The 15,950-nt window shown below is 54.0% G+C and overlaps 1 protein-coding gene across 2 annotated transcripts; it reads left to right on the forward strand.

The window, feature by feature from the left end:
• Positions 1-454: 454 nt before the first annotated feature.
• PDZK1IP1 (PDZK1 interacting protein 1) lies at positions 455-6,170 on the forward strand. Of its 2 annotated transcripts, XM_061412075.1 has the most exons (5): positions 455-530; positions 734-897; positions 3,265-3,373; positions 5,064-5,159; positions 5,792-6,170. In XM_061412075.1, exons 2-5 carry the CDS (start codon positions 831-833, stop codon positions 5,862-5,864), a joined length of 345 nt encoding a protein of 114 aa, XP_061268059.1. In that variant the 5' UTR covers positions 455-530; positions 734-830; the 3' UTR covers positions 5,865-6,170. The 2 variants fall into 2 exon arrangements, with proteins under 2 accessions (XP_061268059.1, XP_061268057.1); XM_061412073.1 differs by lacking the exon at positions 455-530 and having other exon boundaries at positions 662-897.
• Positions 6,171-15,950: the final 9,780 nt, after the last annotated feature.

A 15,950-nucleotide genomic window follows, 5' to 3' on the forward strand; every position in this document is an offset into this window, starting at 1 on the left:
GGATGGGTGGAGAGGGATCAGAAGGTGTGTGCAGAGGCCTCTGACCAAGCTCAGATCCTGTCCCAGCTTCCAGGGACCAACTCTGGGGCAAAGCGGTGGAGCTGAACTGAGTCAGGTCAGCTTGGCTGGGTGGGGACGGCTGGGAACTAGGACCTCAGGCTCTCTGTTGTGATCCCCATGGAAAAGGGCAGATTTAGAGAGCTAGTGAACTGGGCAGGGAGTGCAGGGACAGAAGCCAGGGCTGTGTGCAGGACTGGGGCCCTGGGGTCTGGCTTGGCTGAGTGGGAACAGGTGAGAAGAACAGGAAATAGGCCAGGCTCTCAGGAAGAGGGCAGCTTTGAACTTTCCTAGCCTCTGGGGTTTTCCCCTTGTCTGGAACCAACCAGCAAATTTCTTAATCCCACTGTCGCCCTGCCCAGAGGCCCCGCCCCCTGGCAGGAGCAAGAATGTGTCACACCTTTCCCCAGAACTCAGCCCCACTGCCAGGAAGGGGGAGCTGGCACAAGATTCCAGAGGCCTGGGGCTTGGAGGTGAGGCCTGACTCCCTTCACCTCCCAAGGCTTGGCCCCGCGGTCTCTGGAAGATGACCTCAAATGCCAGCCCGAGTGGGCTGGGCTCTGGCCAGGGAAGGCCAGGCCTGGCAGCTCATTACCGTGCGAGGGAGGGCAGGTTCCCTCTCCCTCCCCTCCTCCTTCCTCCCTTGCCTCCTTCCTCACTAGCTTCTCTCCTCCAGGGTCAAACCAGGCTGAGCTGATCTCAGCGGAGGCCCACAGGACCCACAGCAGCTCCAGGGGCCCAGGTCCCAGCCGTCCGAGCAGGTGCCTGCAGCCATGTCAGTGCTCAGCCTGGTCATCCTGAGCCTGCTCATGGCAGTGCCACCTGCCAGCTGTCAACAAGGTAGCATGGGCCTGGACCAGCCCCGGGGCTGTGGGGAGGAGAGGGTCGGGCTGGGTGCTGGGAGCCCAGGGGTGGAAGGGGTGGTCTTCTGTCCTCATCGCCCTTGGCACCTGCAGGTTGGAGGGGGAAGAGGCACTGGGCTAGCCAGAGGAACCTCCAAAGGCAGACACAGACTTCTGGCTGGGACATGCTTCCCCCAAGTGAGAAATGAGGGCAGTAGGGAAACGCTGGATCTAGGGTTGAGGAGGGGAGTTGAGACCCACGCTCCAGGAGCAGGAATTGCCCTAGAGATGGCTGGGTTCTGAGAGTTGGGGGCTTCCAGGAGGGTGGGAGTAGGGGCTGAGCCACCCCTCAATGGCAGGCTTGTTTCTGGGGCGGTGCTGTCATGGTTTTGGCCTAAACCCCCTTTGTTTCCTACCCAAAGTCCCAGTGTGGTTCCCACCACATTCCTGGGCTCTCTGTCCAGCTTCACCTCGGTGTTGCTGTGTGCTGTGTATCTTCCGTCACCCAAGGAGATGAGCGAATCACTGCCCTTCTCTGAGACTCAGTTTTCTCATCCATAAAATGAAGACGATAAACCTGCCCACCCACCTCCCAGGGCACCCACCCTGCAGGGGTGGGGTAGGGCTTTGTATGGGTAAAGCTCCACACCCAGCAACTGGTGTCTGCCCTGTGCTGTGAGGCTGTGTTTGCAGCCAGAGTCTGGGGACTCTGCAGGTGGGATTTGGGCCCAGAGGGGGTTGACTTCCAGAGCACCCCTCCTTTGCAGCTGCCCTGAGCTCTCATGCATGTCTGCTTCAACTCTGTCTCTCAGGTCTTTGGGAACTGAAGATCAGAGAGGCTGAGTAACTTGTGTAGGTCACACACCAGAGCAAGAAGGGACAGGGCTAGATCTCCTCTCTCCTGCCCCAGGCCCTGTTCCTTGTGCTGTATGTCCACCCCAGAGCCACCTGGAAGGAGGAGCAGTGTCCCTGGTGTGTCTGGAGGGAACTGGCTGCAGAGACAGGCCTCCCAGGGCCTGAGCCCTGACTCCCAATCCTTGAGTAGCCACTGACCTGAGGAAACAAAGGGCCTGAACCATTGTTTTTTGGGGAAACAATGAGTCCAAAACACAGCGTTTTGCCAAGTATGGAACATACAGTAACCACACTGTGTATCTCCCGTCACCCAAGGAGATGAGCAAGGTCTGACCACAGGACAGAGTTCCCAGGGCCCTCCCTCCTTCCCAACACCTGCCAGGATCAGGGACTGCTCAGAGAGGAGGCAGTGCCTCTGGGCAGCAGGAGAGCTTTCGGGTAGATTCAAGGAAGGACCTTTGAGAAGGAATGAGGCAGAATGAAGTTTCTGATGCTCAGCCTGGGCCCTTTAAGTACAGGATGGCACTAGGGGTGCAGGTATTCTGGCCTGGAAGCAGGACCTTTCACAAGTCTCCTGTTGGCCTCTGTCCCTTCCTGAGACATCTAACTGCTACTATGTGTCTGTCCTCAGTGTGGCCAGGCTCTCTTGGGCTCACAGAGCACGGTGATGTCCAGGGAGAGGAGAGCCCTTTGGGGCTGCCAGTGGCTGAGGGCAGAGACTTCTGGGAAATCTTGAGGGTTAGAGGTGGTGTCAAGGGTCAAGGGTCAAAAAGCAGAGAAGGTATTGGATGGGGCCTCAGTCCCTTGGGCACCCAGCCAGAGGAGCCGAAAGGGGATCAGGTTGGAAGCTCCCCTCCTGCCAAGACCCAGAGAGAGCTTGGCCCTCTGTCCTGCCTTTCCAAAGGTGTTCTGTCCCAGCCTTCCTCTGGGCGCCCCTGGCACCCCCAGCTGCACGGCCCTGCCTGTCCTTGCTCCCACGTCTACCCAACCCCATTTGCTACAAAACAGGATCTTCCAGATGCCAGCCCAGTCCTATTAGCTCTGGGCCTCCCCAGCCTGGGAGCAGGGGAGGAGGGGAGCCACCCTCCCTGGCAGGGCCAAGCTGGCTATTCAGGGGGCTGCCCTTTGGTCCCTGGGCCGAGGCTCTCCCTGGGGGTCCCTACTTGTTACCCACTGCAGCGGGAGAGGGCTGGGGGAAGGGACATTCTGGGCTGCCTGGACCTCAGACGCTGCTCTCTGAGGCTTCCTCCCTCCTTGGCTCCTTTCTTTCTTCCAAATCCTGTCTTCCTCTGAACCACTGTCCCCTTTATAAGCCCAGTGGTCAGACGAGGTCCTCGTTCCCCAGAAGGTTTCCTCTGGTCCAGGCAGCAGGCTGGGAGCCTCCAGCACAGGCTCCTGCCCAGAGGCAGGAGGGCCCCCTGCACTGGCAGCCCCACTGCGCCCAGCTTGCTGCAGGACACCCCCAGCCCCCCGCCCCCCACCAAAACACAGCACACTCCTCCCTTTCCAGGCCGGGGGAACCTGCAGCCCTGGATGCAAGGCCTTATCGCCGTGGCTGTGTTCCTGGTCCTTGTCGCAATCGCCTTTGCTGTCAACCACTTCTGGTGCCAGGAAAAGCCGTGAGTGCTACCTGGGCGGCCCTGGGGTCTGGGCCGGCGCAGGCAGGGTGGGACCAGGACCCCGGCCACTGCTCTCATAGCAGGGAGAAGGGTTGATGAAATCCTCTCACTGTGTGGAAGGGACACGGAAGCCTGAGGTCTCAGGGAGCAGAGCTGAGGTTTGCTGGTGCCTAGAGCTGAGTGCACTCAGTGGGGGCAGTCATCTCTTCTCGGATTCTCAGTGTTTCTACCTGTATAGTTGGGACAGCGGCCCGTCTGTGATGGGGGCTGTGAAAACCCCTGGACAGGAATGTTCTGCCCTTCTCCAGGGTCTGCTGGCATGTCACATTCGGGAGGTACAGGGGGCAATGGGACAGATACTGCTCTTGTGCTCACAGACTCCCAGATGGGAAGGGAAGGCAAACATGGTAGGAGCCATCCCAGCTTGAGGCTGATGCTAAAGGAGCCTGCAGAGTGCCGTGTGGGCCTGACCTGGGGGGAAAGGAGGGTGATCAGAGAAGGTTTCCTACTGTATGTTTATCCTGAAGCCCAGGCAGGAGCCATCCCAGCACAGTGCAGGGTGGGAGAGCACGACAGTTGAGGGGTCCTAAGTTCAGGGCAGAGTACAAAGGTAGAGGGGGCTGGGCTGAAATCTAGTTCTTTCTGCACCTGTCAACTCTGGGGCAAGTATGCATCTGCCCCCAGTTCTCATACTGGTGGCCGGGTCCTGGGTGCCAGCAGCAGCCCTGCAGGACACACTGAATGAACAGGAGCAGCTCCCAGATGGAGAGAGGGATGGGGAGGCCTGAGATAGGCTGGCGAGGTCAGCAGAGCCCAGGCTAGGCAGATGCTTGTGTACTAAGGCCCCCGACTTCAGGCTTTGTCCTTAGTGCAGTAGGAATCCAGTGCAAGTGTGTAAGCCAGTCTCGGGATGAGATGTCTGCAGATGAGAAAAAGGGATGAGGATGAGCTCAGGAGACAGTCTGGACTGTGGAGGCGGCAGAGGAGATGGAGAGAGGGGACAGGTCTAAGAGCTGTCGAGAAAGGAAGGGAGGGGGACACAGAGACAGGAGGGAGGAAGGACAGAGAAAACATCCAGGCTTCTGATGGGACCGCCCACCGAGACATAGACCAAGAGACAAGAGGCAGGTCTGGGGCAACTTGGATATGTTATGTCTGCGGTGCCCGTAGGATGTCCAAGGAAAGACGAGCAGTGCTTAGGGTCATGGTGACCCTCATGACAGTGATGTCCAAGGATGTTGGGGCAAAGGCCACCCTTGAGTAAGAGGCAAGGAGATTGTTGTTGGAAATGATTCTTTTCTCCATTGGCCCCAGCTCTGCCTTCAGTGGCCATTCCTATTTCTAGGAAAATCTTGTGGGGAATCTGGGGCAGACACTGAGTGCTGCCGAGTCTGCTCTGCAGCTGAGCTGAGGCCAGAGGAAAACAGCAGAGGGAGACTGGGAGGTGGCTGGTACAAGGTCTGGGGTACGTCTTTAGTAGACCTCAGGCTGGAACCTGAGGGCCCCACTGTGGATCAGGGAGAAGGGTGTGAGACCCCTTAGAGTGTGGCCAGAACCAGGCTGCTGGGCCCTGCTGGAGAGAGGGGCTTCCCTTAGAGCCTATAGAACAGGGTCTGACTGGACTAGAGGGAGGAGGGATAACAGAGGGAGAGGGGACCCAGAGAGCCCTATTGATGAACTCTGTCCCTAGGGCGCCTATAAACATGGTCATGACCATTGGAAACAAAGCAGACGGGATCCTGGTGGGAACAGATGGCAAGTACTCCTCAATGGCAGCAAGCTTCAGGTGAGGCACTGGTAGAGGGCAGAGTGCCCTGTGCTCCAGGGGCTCCCGGGGACCTCAGGACCAGGAGCTTTTGATGAGGAGAGGGTGGGGAGGATGGTGGCTCATGTGGGGAAGGGCTCAGTAAAGAGAAAGGGTTCAGTGTGGGAGGATGGTGAGTGAAGAGGCGTTTGGGAGGACTGCAAGGCTACATGTAGCCTCAGTTTGCAGAGAGGGCTCAGTAAGGGGATGGGGACTAGGTGCAGGGAGGGGCTCAGCGGGTAGATTGGATTCATAGGGAGGGATGGAGTGAGGAAAAGAGGCTCAGTGGAAGAAAGGGACTCTGAAGGGATGAGTAGAAGGACTCTGTGGGGAGGAGAATCTGTAGGGGAGGAAGCTCAGTGAGGAAGTGGGCTCAATGGGGGGTTTCCTTAGTGGGGCTCCCAGGGGAGAGGCTAGACGGCAGAGAGAGATGGGATTCAGGTGGTGGTGGTAGGAGGCCTCTGGACCCAGGTGCAGAAGACCAGATATGGTCAAGGGAACCCCTCTGGGACTCAAACATTTATTCTGGAAGACACAGCCCTCACAAGTGCAGGATCGGGCAGGGAGAAGGGGATGGGATAGAAGGAGCAATGACCCCTATCATCCTCTTTCAGGTCCAGTGAGCACGAGAATGCCTATGAGAACATCCCAGAGGAGGAGGGCAAGGTCTGCAGCACCCCAATGTGACCCTGCTTGCCTGTGTCCATGCCCAGCCCCCTCCCTCTCTGTACCGGGATCGGCAGGAAGGGGCCTGCCGTCTCCAACCTCCATGTCTGCCCCACCCTCCTGCCAAGGTCCACGCTCAGACTGTGTCCAGGTTGGGGCTCAGCTGTGGCCTTGAGGTTCTAGGGGGTCTCCTGCCCAATTCATTTCAGAAAACTCTTCTGAAAAGGACAGTCAGCTCAGCACCTCCCATCCTGCCTCACATCTCCCTCCCCAGACTGTGGGAACAGCCCTTATTTCTGTGAAATAAAGACATTTTGTACTTCTGGGTATGAGGCTCTAAATAGCTCAGAAATAGCTCCTCAGGCTTCCAGAGAGGCCCAATCTTGCTTTCCAAATCATCTTCCAAAGCCACTGTCATGGTGATTCTGGAGAATTTCCAGGAAGGCCTCTCTGGGAGAACCCCTGGGGCCAGGGAGCACACTTCTTACTCCAGGCAAAGACCCTTTTAAAAAGCATACCCCACCCCACCCCTTTTGAAAGGAAACAGGTATTTATTTGACTGCATTGAGTTGCAGCACGCTGGATCTTTGTTGCATCAAGCAGGATCTTTCCTTGCGGTGCACAGACTTCTCTAGTTGTGGTGCACTGGCTTAGGTGCTCTGCGGTGTGTGGGATCTTAGTTCCCTGACCAGGGATTGAACCTGGGTCCCCTGCACTTCAAGGAGAATTCTTAACCATTGCACCACCAAGGAAGTCCCAAGTCTTCCTCTCTTGACCTGCCCTTCACAGCTGCAAATCTGGTTGATTCTGGGCTCTTCATGTAGCACCAACCCTGACCACCCGACCCTGCCTCCATGTTGCCAGACATTGCAGTGGGTTCACTCATTGCTCTTTCATCCAGCTCTGTCCTCATCCCCATGGCCCCTCTGGGCTGGGCTTGGGGCATTGGAAGCACTAGGGAAAGTCTTGGGCTAGGACTCAGGAAGCTCAGATTGGAGTCTGAGCAAGTCCCCTCCTGACTTGCTGTGTGACTTTGGAGAGTCAGTGTCCTCTCTGAGCTCTGCTGACCCTCTGTGGAGGATTTAGCCAGGCTAACCACAAAGTTTGAGTGGGAATTATCCTTCCTAAGCCACTGACTCCCAGTCCCAGGTGGGGGTGGGGCGAAGGAACTGGGCTCCCTGGGAGAATGAAGCAGGAGGGAGGGGACACGACCCTACCAGGCTGGCTGACCGTGGAGACCCCTCACCTCTAGGACTGTCATTCTCATGAGAACAGCCTCTGTCTCTGTCTAGGGTGGCAACTGGAGGCGGGCTCTCCCGGGAGCACTCCAAGATCCAGAGGAGAGAGGCTGGAGGGCAGGAAGCAGCCCACCTTGTCCCTAAGATCTTCTTCTGCCACCTGTCTCACCTGTCACGGCCTCTCGTTCCTCCATTACACCCTGTGCTGCTCCAGGGCTTCACCCAAATACCCCTGGGGAGTTCCACCTGAAATCCAGACCATCCCTCGAACCTCACTGGGGGCTAGTCTGCAGCCTGCAGCAGAGAGAAGATCCCCCAGCTGAGGGCTGGCTGGGTCTCTGCCCTGTTGTGTGACTCGCCTCCCCTCTCTGGGCTTCAACTCAGTGACTTGTGGCTGGAGCGCCCGTGATTCCCACTCTCAGCTTTTGCACACATGGGAGGATGCCTTTTCACCCCACTCGGCCTGTGTAAACTCTGCACATTCCTTCTCCTTGACCCTGCCTAGGTACCTCTTCCTCCAGGAAGTCTTCCTTGATTAGACCAGAGGATAGAGTCAAGGGACCAGCTAGCCCAGCCTTTGGCTGCTTGGGTCTGATCCTCCTTGTATGAAGCTACGTCCTCTCCCACCTCAGCCCCCTGTTGTCTCACCTCAGGCCCGTGTTGTCTCGTGGTGTCGGGGGTTGGGGGGAGGCAGTTCCCAGTCTGACTCCTCACTGGCCTGCCAGGTCTGAAGGCAGAGATGCCATCCCCCTGTTTCCCCTCCAGCCCCTTACAGTTTACCAGCAGGGGCTGTGGCAGCTGCCGTCCTGTCCTGGTGCTGAAGGTGGGGGCCGTGGTGGGCTGGGCTGGGGTGGCCCGGTGGGTGAGTAAGGGGTCAGATTCCCCCTAGCCCCCACATCCCCAGGCCTTTCCAGGAGCCTCCTTAGCTCCCTCCCCACCAGCCGGGCCAAGATGGTGGGAACGCCATCCCGGGGTCCTTGTGGGGCTGAGCTGGCGTTGACCTTCTCCACAACCCCATGTTCCTGTCCTGACAGGGGGCAGAGGGCATGGAGATGCCGGCCCCAGAACTGCCGGAGCCCCCAGTCCTTATCGCTAGTTCCCACCTGCCAGTCTGGCCAGAGGAAGGAGGGAAAGGAGGCTGGGTCCGGGCCAGGGCGGTGCTTAATGACCCTCCGGGGGCCTAATCGCAGCCTGGCAGCCGCTGAGTGGCTCAGGCTGGCTCCTGGAGGAGGCTGATAACGCACCAGCTGGGCCCCCCACCATCTATCGGGGCTGCACAGCCAGTCCCCAGGGGGCATCGCTCGGGGGGCCTGGGAGAGGCAGCCTCTGGGCTGGGGCAGGGCGTCAGGGGACGTGGGGGAAGCTCTCCGCCCCTCCCGCCCTGCGGGAAGGGGATTCTGCCTTGATTGACAGACAAAGGGGAGGATGCTCCTTCAACGCCTTCCTGCTCCCTCCCCACCCGCTTCTCCCCAGGCCGGACCTCCCCGTCCCAAGCCCGTTTTCTCTTTGGCTCTCCCAGCCTTTACTCATCTCCGTGTGTGTGCGCTAGTCTCTTTCGGAGTGCAGTTTTTACTTCCATCTTCTTGTATCGGTCGCGTGTCTTCCTTCTCCTTCCTCCACCTGAACTCACTGTTCACGCCTTCTCTCTCACCTCTCATCCGCCCTCTTTCTCCAGCTGGCTCTCCCCCTGCCTTCTCTCCAGCTCTCCCACGTGCCTGCGCTGCCCTGATGCTCCTCGAGGCAGGGCGAAGTCCGGTGCCCTCACCCAAGTCTCACTTTTTGTGCTGCTTGACCTCCTGCGGATCTCTCCGCCTGCTCTCTGGGTAGAAGGCGAAGGCTGCCCAGGCCCTGGCTCCAGGACCCAGAGGTTCTATTACTCCCAGAAGACATTCTTGCTCCTCCAGCTTTCTGGAACACGGCTGGCACCTTTCCTATTCTTCCTCTACCTACAACGTGTGGATTTCACAGGGTTACATTGTAGGCTACACCCGAATTACGCTAAAAGCCCCACCCAGCAACTGCAGAGTTGAAAGTAGGTTGCAGCACAGTTTACTTCAGTTAGACTTGAAGAAGAACTTCCAGCCTGGAGTTGGTTTTGAAAAAAGGGTGCAGAGTCCTAGCTTGAGTGTTATTAAGATAGAGTGGCAGGGGCTTGGAATAATTTTCCAGATGACTTCCCTCATGCTCAGAGTGACATGAGCAGAAACACTGCACTCTTATTGTATTTCAGGGAGCCTAATATCACAGGGGAACGTCTGCCAGGCAGAGTCTCCTCCCCCAGCCCAGGGTAGAGGAGCAGGGGAGATGGGAGGTGTCCAGTGTCTGTGATGGGCTGTCTTTCTCCTTATCCTACCCTATCTCCTTAGGCCAAGCTCCCAGGTGAGTCAGGTGCCTGGAACCGGTGGAACTTGCTCTGGGATGAAGATGGGAGACATTTGGCTCCCCTTCAGATCTGGTCCGCGGGCCTGGAGCCCCGAGCTTGGGTCTCCTTTCAGTTTTCAGACCCCAGCAGTCCACACAGTGGCCGAGACTCGGGCTTAAGAACCATGCAGACTCTAGTTGAAAGTCCAGCTCTTCTCCTCACTGCTTGTGGGACCACCTGGGCTTCTGGACGTTCTTTTCACTTGCCAGTAAAACTGCTTCTGTCATGACTTCCCGGAGGGGTTACTGGGAGGAAGCAGAGATAATGTATGTGTTATCATTGTACCTGAAACTCGCCAGAAGACCCCCTAAGCTTGGCTTAGCAGTCACTTCTGGGAAGCTCATCCTGACCCCTGGGCTAAGGGCTTCCTCTGGGCCACACCAGCATCTCTGCGCTCACTGCCCTGTGTTGCCTGTTCCCTTGTCTGTGTGCAGCTCCAGCGTCAGGTCTGGGAGCTCCTCAAGGGCAGGCAGGGGGTGACTTTCCTCTCTGAGTCACCAGCACCCACAGTTGGGCCCAGGAAAGGGAAGCCCCAGGGGGTGGTGAAGAGACCCAGAGGGAGAGACTAAATCCTAGTCCATATCATCCACCCCACATAGGTACAGACATACACAGGACCTGCACACCCTCTCTCAAGCTCTCTCTGGCTGAAGGTCCTGGGGTCAGTGATCACCGATGCTCCATCTGGTCTTCAGTTGGTGGGGAGGGGTTGTTCTCCCCCTCCCCGCCCATGTCTGCCTGCAGCCTCAGCTGCCCCCTGGTGGCTGCACACTCAATGAGAAGGGTGGATTCAGTAGAGCCTTTGAACTGTACCTTCAGGGGGCTCTTCCCCCTTAAGCACTGGGACCAAACACCTTCCTAAGGCCGGGCCCGGGGGACCTCATAGGTTGTGCAGCACCTTGCACTGCAGGTTTCCAGGGCAGCCGGGCCTCCAGCGCCCCCTCTTTGTGTCCCTAGAGGCCAGCTCCGTGAAAACTTCAGGTTCTGAGTACTACTGGTAGGGCCAGGCTCTGGGGGACTTAGCATCCGGTCCTCATGACACACCTCCCTTCCTCTCTTCTTGAGCCTCTGTCTTGAGTCATTATTCCAGAGATTAAGGAATGATAATGTTGGTGGTGCCCTGCTCCCTAGAGACCCTGGCCCAGTGGGGAAGAAGAATAGAGAGCTTGATGAGAGAGAGAGAAAGAAAGTTCAGGGACGAGTCTCAGGATCATCCTGAGCAGGCTGGAAGATGGTGGAACCTCTTGGGGAACACTGATGGGATTGTGTGAACTGCGCCTCTACCTGCAAACTGGGCGCCTTTTCCTGCTTCTCACGAAGGCACTGGGTAGTGGGTGGCCCCGAGAGTGAAAGGTGCCAGGGGACAAGAAGGAGTGTGTGGGGTGAAGATGCATTTGGACAAGTGGTTGGGAGCTGGTGGGATGTCTACAGGGAGAGGACTAGGGGGCATTTGGGTGTATAGGGCAGGTCTGAAGTGCAGTTGAGCAATTTCTAGTTCAACCAGAGCTTTTGCTTTCCAGCTGGATGCCCACTGGGAGGTTAAGAGGACAGGTCTGGGCCAGGCAGCCTGGACACAAAACCGATATGACACTAATACCGTGTTGGACAAATCAGTCAACAAAGCTCCAGATTACTCATCTGTAAACTGGGGGGAGTACGTGGTGTCCATTTAATAAGAGGTGTTGTGAAGACTCAAAAAAGTGGTGTACATAATACACAGAATAGTGTCAAGTGTACAGTTAGTGCACACAACAAATGTTAGCTTTTGTCTTATTATTATTATTATTACAGGATGAACTCGGTTGGATGCAGGACCACTCTGTGTCAGACCTAGCAAAATCCTTCAAGTCATTTAGTTCAGTTTAGTATTAATAATATTGCACGGTGGAATCTGCAGCCCAAGGAAGGGATGGCCCCTGCCCAGTGTCATGTGACAAGTCAGGTTGAGAGGCAAGCTAGAGGCTCTGCATGGCTGGTTGGAACAGAATGTGCTGGGCCCAGCTGTCCCCCTGGACCTCTGGAGGAGCCAGCATAATGGGGCTGGTTTGTTCTGCATTGCTGAGGCTGGTACTGTTCTGTACGTGGACTTTGCCAATGAGTAACTGGGCTCCTGACCAGTTCAGGCTGTGAGCTTGGGGTGTGGGATGGGGGTGATGATGAGGATGGGTGCTGGTGAAGTGGAGGACAGGTGGAGGAGGAGCGTGAGCTCCAGCGAGCAGGGAGGAAAAGGAGAGAGAGGGATGGGAAGAAGCTGATGGAAGAATCTCCCAGGTGCCAAGAGCTAACAAGTTGCAACAAAAGACTGGGAAGGGCCTTCCCTCCAACCCAAAGGCAGTGATGGTGGTGGTGATGGTTCGCACGCTGAAGCTAACAGCTGTTTTGTGGTGTGTAGGATGATTTCTGATTGGAGATTTTTTCTGATCCTATTTTCTTGAGGAAAAAATGCAGACTCAGAAAGGGAGGTAAATTGCTTAAGGTCACGCAGTCTGGAAGTGGCACTGGACCCTGCTCTTTTGACTTTAAATCTATTGTTAATTCTACCTCAATGTAGAGTTCCGTGTGTGCTTGTATGTGTGTGTGTGTGAGAGAGAGAGAAATGGGAAGATGAAGAGGAAAATAAAGTGTTTGTCACTGTAGCATTCGTAGTCCTTTAGAAAGAGGCATCTGGGAACTGGAGAGCGGTCCCCTTAGTAACTAAGCGGATGCTTGGTAGTGGCTACTTCTGCCTTCATCCTGCCTGCTCGCACCTCCACATCTTCCACCTCCAGTCCTCTGCCGAATCTGCTCTCACTAGGAGCACCAGAATCCTGTCTTCTTGTTGCAAGATACAGTGGCCTGTCTGATGCTTCTGCTCTCAGCACAATAGGATGATGGCCGTTTTCTCTGGGGAGTTCTTTCTGACCACCCTGGTGAACCCTCAGCACCCCAGGCTCACACAGGCCCATGGACTCACAGCCTCACGTTGGTCATGGTGGTGCTCTCTGAACAAGACAGCTGATCTCTGTGAGGCAGAGACCACAGCTGCCTTGTTTGTCATGATGTCCGAGTGTCCAGCATAGGTCCGGAATAATGGGAGGTCCCCGGTCAATGGTGGTTGAATGAATGTCATAAGGATCTTATCCCCTCCGTTTATTTACATTCCTTCCCATGAAGTATCAGCTTCTGAATCAGCATCTTCAGCTCCATCCCCTCTAGGACCCAGTTACCCCCTGCACAACTCTGCAGGAACCTCAGACCAAGATGGAATTCTGGATCTCTGACTCATCTGAGCCCCCTGTGCTGCTAGGGGCACCACCAGTCATCCACCCAGGCCAGAGGTGGATGGCCCCAAATCCCCCTCCCTCACCCCACCCTACCTCCCCTGCTTCAGGTCTGCAGCTTGCATGGATGTTTGCAGCAACCCTCTGTCCTCCTTATTCTCATTCTTGCTTCATGCTCAAACTATCCTCCACACATGGTCACTCGAGAGACCTTTCCCAAACACAGAGTCAAGCGGGACCCAGCCCTTTACATCTGTGAGGTGAGCCTCCCTCCTCCAGGAGGGGCCCTGGACTTGAAGCCAGACTTCCCTGGGCAAATCCTGCCCTGCCAATTTTATATTAGCATGATGTTGGGCAAGTTAGTAACATAGGTGCGTCAGCCTCTGAATATGAAAATTAAGGGTAAAATGATGCCCATCTTATTGGGTTGCAGTGAAGAGTAAATGTGTTAATGTATGTACAGGAAGCGTAGAGTAAATAAATACTTAGTGTTAGCAACAGACGTCTTTCTTTTCCTCTTTTGCCTGCAACGTCTTAATTAGCCACGAGATGGCACACTGCAGGCGCTCTGCTACTTAACTGCTCCAAGCTTTCCTTCCTTCCCTACCACAGTGCTTCACATCTCAGTGCCTATTTGTTTACGTTCTGGGCTTATGTTTTCCCTTCTGCCAGCCTCAGCAACTTCAGGAACGCTTTCTGATACATCTTTCCCACTCCAAACTCACCAAGTGGATTGTTTTCTGTCTGCGAGCTCCTGGAGGGCATGACATCTCCAGGTCTCTGGGCAGAGTCCCTGCATAGAAGAAGAGCTGTGTTTGTCAGATGAATGAATACGTGTCAGCCAGTCCCAGCTCAGCCACTTAAATAATTTGCATGATCTTGGGCAAATCAATTTACTTCTCAAGTTTTTTTTTTTTTTCCTTAAATGGACATCAAAGAGGCTCAACAACATACATGTGGAGACAGCCCAGTGCAAAGCCTTAGTAAGATCTGACATGGTGTAGACCCAGGGCCACCTTGCCCAGACACCTGCCTGCCAGCCATGGAGCATTGTCATTGCCCACCAGCTATTACCCACTTGTGCTTACTCCTGTCCCCCATCCCAGTTGAGGGTATTAGAAATGAGTTTACCTCTTCCTAAAGGTCCTTTTTTATCAAGTATGGTCTGGAGTTAGTCTGCAAGCTGGCTGGGCTGGGTGGGCCGAGGCTTAGTTGATGGTTCAGCTGAGTCCAGTGGGCTCCCATTTGCCTGGAAAGCACAGGTTCAGCCTCCCTGTCCCTGAAAGCCCCACTATCCTCCTGAATGAGGCCCTCCTGGGCCTTGTCTTCTTCACTCTGGTTCCTGATGTCCCAGCTCTGGCTGGGGTGGGACACTGCCTCTGTTTGGATGACCTTAGTCATTGTGCCTCTCCCATAAAAACCCTGAAAACAATGGTCCTTCCTTAGGACAAACTCCTAGGATGGGATGACTCCATGAAAGAATATAAGCATTTTTGAGGCTCTTGTAAAGTACATGCTCACCAGTGATTTCTTTAACAGTTGAAGCCATTTATACTTAATCAGTTCACTGTAAGCAGTGTGGGTGGGGGAAGATTCCAGTTTGCCTTGGTGCCAAACACTTAAAAATTGTTCGAAAAGAAAGTATAATACTTTCTTTTTTGCCAAATGTCTGTTCTGTCCTTTATCCTTTCTCCTTATTGCTGGCAATATCTTGAAAAGCCACCAAATGGCAGCACTCACACACAATCCTTGGGATGCTTAATGCCACCAGCAATCCCTTTTCCTGTGTGTAGAGGGGAATCTGCCCAGGCCGAGGTCCGAGCGTAGTGACCACTGATAGGATCCCTGAGAGATGTGCGGGTGGCTCAAATGGAGAGATCACTGGTTGGAAGTCAAGTGCCTGGGATTCTAGAACTCATCCTGTCCTGCCTTAAGTTTAGCTACCATTTATTTCCTGAGGACTGCCTGGGCTACATTTTATCCAACCATCACATCAGGAGCATCCATCACCAGGATTTGTGTCCATATTTACAATTCCTTTTCCTGTACACTGGCTGTCTTAAAAATTGTATGTATCCCACTGAAGATATGCTGGAATTTCCGTATCTGCGATGGCACCCTCAGGCATGGGGATTAGGTTGTTCTCTGTAGACCCTATCTCTGCCTAAATATCCAATAACTGCCTCACTCCATGTTAAGCAAGAGTTCTACAGGGTATGGTATCCTATAATATTCCAAATGGAAACTCAGATACAGGGTTATCTATATTCAGAATTCCTTGTAAATATCTAAGGTTTTTATATACCCTTATCAATTTACCCATTCCCTAGACAGTGTAATAAGAGACTATAAGATGATGCAGTTACTTTCTGTTAATCATAAGGGAAGATAGCTGAGGACAAAGCTGTCATGCAGAGATATGCAGAGATGAAAGTAATCTAGAGGTTGAATTGGACCCTAGATCAAACTGTGCTTGAAAGCCACACTACGATTAGTTACATGAGCCAATAATTTTTTTTTGCAGTTGAAGTCAGTTTGAGTTTTTGATGTATTTTTTTGTGGGTTACACCAAAAGGAAACCTATATGATCCAGGAAGATATCAGAATTATTTCTAATAGTTGTTAAAACCAATCAGAAGTATCCTAAATTACATAATTTATCCCCAAACCATATAGATATATTTTGGCATTATATTTATCTTCATATTCTTCCTCTGGTAATAAAATTCCTTCATTAATCATTATATGAGGAGACTTAAAATTAGCAAACTTTCTTTAGGAACACATGGATTCCATCCTTAGATTTTAGGATAATTTGGCACATGAGTATGGGAGGCTTGTAGCAGTCTAGAGTTAGCTCGAAGTGGAGCAGAGTCAGGGCCAGGGTCATTTTGCATTTAGCCATGGCAAAATGCTGCCTAATGCAGTTCCTGGGGACACCAGGGAGGAAAAGTAATACCTGATAAATCTGTATATTATTAGAAACATGAGACAATCTTTTTATATATGACACCTTTTCCAGGGAAACAAAATCCATATTCTAAACCAAACCAAGTTTGTGATAGAATTCAGAAAAGGTTTTAAATATAATGGGACCATAGAGTTCCTTTGTGTCAAGACTAAGTGATAGTGAATTGTATCAACAATTGATTCTGCAGGATCCATAGAACTAGAAAATTTTTCCAAA

This window comes from Bos javanicus, chromosome 3 (assembly GCF_032452875.1).
Source record: "Bos javanicus breed banteng chromosome 3, ARS-OSU_banteng_1.0, whole genome shotgun sequence".
Taxonomy (NCBI): domain Eukaryota; kingdom Metazoa; phylum Chordata; class Mammalia; order Artiodactyla; family Bovidae; genus Bos; species Bos javanicus.